Source organism: Primulina eburnea, chromosome 6, assembly GCF_022965805.1.
Source record: "Primulina eburnea isolate SZY01 chromosome 6, ASM2296580v1, whole genome shotgun sequence".
Classification (NCBI taxonomy): domain Eukaryota; kingdom Viridiplantae; phylum Streptophyta; class Magnoliopsida; order Lamiales; family Gesneriaceae; genus Primulina; species Primulina eburnea.
Window position 1 is genome coordinate 18119922 of NC_133106.1, and position 6163 is coordinate 18126084.

General features: G+C 34.8%; 1 protein-coding gene across 1 annotated transcript; it reads right to left on the reverse strand.

Annotated features, from left to right (window-relative positions):
• Window positions 1–415: 415 nt before the first annotated feature.
• Window positions 416–1862, reverse strand: LOC140833841 (uncharacterized). Its single transcript, XM_073198281.1, has one exon. It carries the CDS (start codon window positions 1410–1412, stop codon window positions 507–509), a length of 906 nt encoding a protein of 301 aa, XP_073054382.1. The 5' UTR covers window positions 1413–1862; the 3' UTR covers window positions 416–506.
• Window positions 1863–6163: the final 4301 nt, after the last annotated feature.

A 6163-nucleotide genomic window follows, 5' to 3' on the forward strand; every position in this document is an offset into this window, starting at 1 on the left:
GTACCAAAGAAATGAAATCTTGCTGGTCTCCAAATAAATGTTGGCATTAAAATGAGGATGAATTAATGCACACTTAATAATGGCAAGAAGTGAAAGTCACAAAGCAATTCCTAACTTTAATTGCAGGACTTGTTCAACATCTTGTGTGTGAAGGAGACTGCTGTCTATAGTAACATTAATTTTATTCTATAATTCTCGTTTTTTCACAAGTATGATCAAAATGACAAGTTCAGTTACTTGCTTTCTTTGGCTTTAGTTGAATAGGATACAACATCTGATAGAATCAAGATGAATGCTTAATGATAAAAGTTCAAAGGGTGAAATGATTCTTGGATGATCGAAGTTGTAAGGGAGTTGATCGAAGTTTCCAACACTAACCATAACACCAGATATTGCAAAGAATTATTATATGAAACAGAACCAAATTCATAAATAGAAGTCAATCAAACAACTCCTTGAATATTAAAAAATATTGTCACCTTATCAATGATGGATCATATAATCTACTATTCATTCTTCCAAGCGTACAAGAAGAAAGAAAAGCCAAGACCTTGTGCTTTAGAATCCATGAAAGTGTCGGAGCAGCTCCATGAAAATTCGGAGGAATCTGGTAAAGTTGGGCTACTCCACAACTTCTCTGCAGATAAACTTGTCTGAAACATGAACACTGCATTCCCTAAACTTGAACCGAATAGCCAATTGTGAACATCCCAATAGACTTCAACAGGGAGCCCATCCACTAATATGGAGTAATTTCCTCGAAATTTCCATTGGAGATGCTTCACCTGCATAACTGGTTTTGCATCAATATAAATCAGTAAACAAGGCTCTTCGTTAGTACTCGAATCACACTCGATTCTTAGGTCATGAATCTGTCCATTATCACCGAATTGTGCCTTGGTAAAATAGACCCTCTTCCCAGAAATATGCTCCCTCTTGGAGATGAACATTGCATTGCTAAAGGCACTAATTGCTCCAGTTTTCTTGAATGCTTCTTTCCTAAGATCCCCAATTACCAAAACCATTTCCCCCTTACAAACAACTGCGACGTAATACCCCTCAAAAGGCTCAGGTCCAGGCCCAAATTTCGCCGAAGAAAGATCCCAAAACACCTCAATTTTACTAGCATTCACTTCAAAACATTTGGATCCTTTTCTTTTTAAGAACAGAGAAGGCTTCACATCTACTTTACAGATACAACGATTCGATGCATCATCTAATTCAACACTAAGGCACTGACCAATCATGTTCTTGCTCCATATTATGCTGATTAAACAAGATTTACCGAGTAATTTACACCTATATATGCTAGTAACAGAATTGTGAGGACCTTTTCTCGCACCTACGCCAGAAGAAGAAGCATCAGCAACCTGAACACCACTTTCTCCAAAACAAGATGGAAAGTCCCTCATCTCCAGTACATTCAAGAAAATCCAAGAATTTAGACTCCCGCAACCTTTTCCCGGGCTATATTGCAAGAAAATTCTGATCTTTACGCGCACTTTAAAACATTAAGAATATGAAACCCGTAAACACGACAGACGTAACAAAAAAGGGGAAAAAAGATCTTTAGAAGTAAAATCAAGAAGTCATCACACGGATCTATGCGTAGAAGTTATGAGGTGAAGTAAAAAGTTCAAAGTACTGGGTATAAATTGTGTTAGATGAAAGGACAGGCGAAGTTGCAGATTAGGGCAAATTCAGCGAGGTGGAGGAAAAGAAAGGACTAGAATCACAGATGATTTTTTTGTTCTCTTGCTTACAAAGATACCATACAAAAGGTTTGCATTTTCATTTTCAAGTTCCCACTTTAAACCAAGAAAAAGATGGAGAAATTTGAATGAGGAGAGGATTTGGTTGGCTTATTTAATAATGAGATGTCAAAAATACAACAAAAATTAGGGGTGTCAATCAGCCGGATGGGTCGGGTTTCGGGTCAACCGCGAATTATTTTTTCCCCAACCCGAACCCGAAGTAACCCGAAAACCCCCAATTCGAACACGAACCCGTCTAAACCCGTTTAATCCGTCTAACCGAATTTTATTTATTTTTTAAAAAAAATTAATGAAAAAAATTCGAAAAAATAAAAAATAATAATAATATTTTAATTTAAACACATTATAATAAAATTTTCGATTTAAATTTGAAAGTTTAATCGTAGAAAATTAAAGTATATTTACTAAATCAAATAAACAATTTTTAAAAAATATACGAAATAAATATTAAATTATGAAAATTTATCATATAAATATACAATAAATTTTGTTCAAACATACAATATATAAAAATATAGGTAATATTTTCAAAAAAAAGTTTTCAGGTCAACCCGCGGCCCAACCCGACCCGAACCCGAAAAAACCAAACCGGACCTGATTTTTTTCGTGTTGGGTCGTGACGGATTGACGGGTCGTATTGCATTTTGACATCCCTAACAAAAATTCAAAATATAATAAATATTGTGAGAAATTTGACGGAAATTACTATATGATATACGTTTCAAGAAAAAAGAATTAGCATAGATAAATGAGAAAATGAAGAAATCGGGACTGTGGAAGTGTTTATTAAAAAAAGAATAGTGAAATTCAATTTATTTTTTATCCTTTATTTAAACTTATTTAAAATCTAATTTTGTCAATTATGTATTTAAATTTTAATTTTAATTTTATATATAAAAAATCTAAAATTTAATAAAAAAAAACTTACATGACCCTAAAACCTACGTCTCACTCCTCCCCGACCCACCACTCTTCCCCATCTCTTGTTACCATTCTTCGCAGGTCTCTTCTTTTTCGCATCACCTCAAATTTTTCTAATTTTTTTGGATTGTTCATGTATGTTGTAACAATGAGTGTACAAGATATTGGTTTGGAAGAAATCCAATGAAATAATCATGTATTGGTAAGAACCCAACTTATTATTTTGAATTTTACTACTAACTTTTTGATTGGGTCGAGCTCGACTCACATTCGGTTAGCATGTTATTAGAATGAATATAGATCTATTGTTGATTTCTTGTTCGACTCTAATCGATTTCGACACACCGCACATACACTGCGACCCAAAATTCAATTTAGGTAGCGGCTTAACACCTGGGTCGAGCACGACCCAGATATAAAGAACTCGACCCACATGGTGGGTCGAGGCATTTCATATTTGGATCGAGTCTTAGTGACTCAAGTCAATGAGACTCGAACCAATTTTTTACTATAACACGATCCAATTTTAATTTTTTACAGTTAATAACATTTTTTTCTTGTAGATTTACTTTATTACGAAACTTGGAAGGGATCAATTCTTTGATTGTAAGTTAACTTTATGATCAAAATATATTGAGGTTTGTATGAAAATAACATCATTTTTTAATAAGAAAGAAATGGAGTATTTGGTGTAGAATATACAATTTGGTAATTTAATTATATGTGCTAAAGATTATAACAATTCGAATCAGTTTTTGATGAGTAGACAGATTTATGACAGTTGAGGATCAACGGAGGAGCTGTTGTCTGTGCACTATATGGCTGACGATTTTGTTGATTCTTATCCTAATATGATAGTCAATCACATTACGGAGTTGATTAGTCAGGGTATCAAAGTAGTGTGCAGTCAAGATCAATTGGACGACCCAGAGGATGGAGTGGGTATACAGACTGAGGATCGATAGTTTCTCTAGCCATTCACATATACATATTCCAGGTTATCTCGAGATAAAGTTCGAAAATCTCAACCGTCATCCAGAGATAGTGTTTCACACAGGAATCAGCCGTCTCCTCCATTGACTGACATGAGAGATACATCTATACATAGGAATCATACATCTCTTGCTGATTTGTATAAAGTTTGTTTGTCAAGTTTGGAAGATAAAATTACTACGATGGAAAAGGAACAAGCCGAAGGATTTTCTCATATCATGGATGTATTGAAACTTATGCAAATATATATCTCCAACTTGAAAGATATGTACTTGAAAGATAGGTTTGGGAGATCGCCTTCTGTTAGTGCCAATGTTGTTAAGTTTTATCGATATTTATATAATTTTTAACTATCTTGTTAGCTTAAAAAATGACAAAATTGTATGTATTATTCTTAAAAAATGACAAAATTGTATATATTATTCTCTCAGATTTTTGCGAGACATTAAGGAACCTGAAAAGACGGCATTTATGAGAAAAGAGGTGGTGGATCCAAATAGGCCACTTGAGATAGAAGCATATTTGACTCATGCTTTTGAAAAGACTTCAGACTATAAGTTAAAATTGGTCATTGTTGACAAAGAGTCTATGACAAATGAGACACTACATCAACTTGTTATGAATGATATAATTTCTCTATCTTTTGAGAAGAGAGTGAGAATTTTCGCAAGTAGATCGTGGGCTTGAGTAAGCGTTGAGATTAATTCTAACAACATGAGGATATCTGGGTTGTACTCGTCTTACGATAAAAAGTGGTTTCTTGAATTGAGGACACCTGCTTCTTGGTTGAATGGAACCATAAGAGTTTTCTTATTTTCTTTTTTGTTTATTACATTGAGTTAGTAATTAACATATTTCACTTTACCATTTTCAACATACTCAAGAATATTGTCGTGGGTTACTTGAATTACAAAGGACGTACACACATTTCATGTCACATGACGTGTCATTGATTCATAGATGGACGTCGATTTTCATCAGATAGTTTCGAGTGCTTTCAATTAGGAAAGACATAATAATAAAGAGTGTTTTATGTCCTATGTGAGAGCAGAATTTGGTGAATGGCCAGTTGTTCCATGGGTTAAAGCCAAAAAAAATTGATACCCTTTCATCTTCTCGGACATTGGGTTTTGTTTTTCCTACAATTAAGAAGATCACTGTCATGGATTCAGATCGCAGCATAGATAGGTTGGGCAATACATTATTTAAGCTTATTAAGCCTTTAGCGCTTATGATTCCACACATCTTAGTTTCCGTGGGTGTTAGTGATGCTTTTGAAATATGGAACATAGTTAGGCCAGAAGATTTTCCTACTCAAAAAATCAGGTTAAAATTTTTTATTTTAAAAATTATTACAAGAATTTCAATAGGGTTTTATATATTTGCACATTTTATTCGAATTATATGTTTTTTTATTGCAATGGTGAATGTGGAGTTTACACTCTAGAGGCATCATGTAATGCTCGGTTACTCGTACAAATGATAATAATGCGTTTATGTCGTTTATTATGTAGTTATTTAGCTCATTAGATTTCACGTGATGATTGAGGTATCAACATTGAGATTGAACATGGCTTTTATATTGTTCATGGTGTATTGAGAATGAATATATGCCAAAATAGTTATAGTAAGAGATGTAGGTAGAAGTAGTGTAATGAAAGTTGGTATAGGACTGCAGAAAATGAGACGAAATCGTGGTAGTTGTTACTGGTTTTAGCATAATGATGAATATTGATTCAAATTGTGTGAGGCCTTAACCATTAGAAAGCTAAGATATAATGCTACAACTTTTATGTTTTGGGTTTTGTCCAAATCATTGTGGAAGACAAGCCAAAAGTGCCCTGAAGTGTGTCGTGTATACCGTCATTCCCACACTGACACATGTTAGGAGAATGGGCATAAACTTTTAATAAGAACTCCAAATGACCTGAAACCAGTTGGAGATTCAAGCCAAGACATAGAGCTACAACTTCCTAGTTTACCACTTTTCCAGATCATGAACGGAATAGACGTTTTTGGAGCGATCTTTGATGAAGCGGTTCGCAGAAGCAGAATAGGTGGCGCCCGAGCGGTAATATTTTACCGCCCGAGCGCCGGTGCATTACCATTCCGACAATTTTACAGAACATGTGACGCCCGAGCGGTAGAAAATGACCGCCTGAGCGCCGGTGCACGATTTTTTCACCTTTTGGGCAGAAAGTTCCGCGCTCGAGCGGTAATTTATTACCGCCCGAGCGCCGCCTAATATATATGAAGATAAGTTTCAAAGTTCTAAACATTTCCATCAGTTTCCTCTCACCTATTTCCACAGCAAACACAAAAGAACACCTAGAAATCTTCCTCCCAAAGCTCCCTTCTTCCTTTCCTTCATCATTTTGAGGTTATAAGTTCATTCTCCATCCCAAGAACTTCATAAGGGTGTAAGTTTTCTTCTCTTTTAGTTATGGTACATGTAGATGACAATAAAGGAATGA

Excerpts from the sequence above, each read along its gene's own strand:
- LOC140833841 (XM_073198281.1), bottom strand. The coding sequence starts at position 1,412 with ATGAGGGACTTTCCATCTTGTTTTGGAGAAAGTGGTGTTCAGGTTGCT.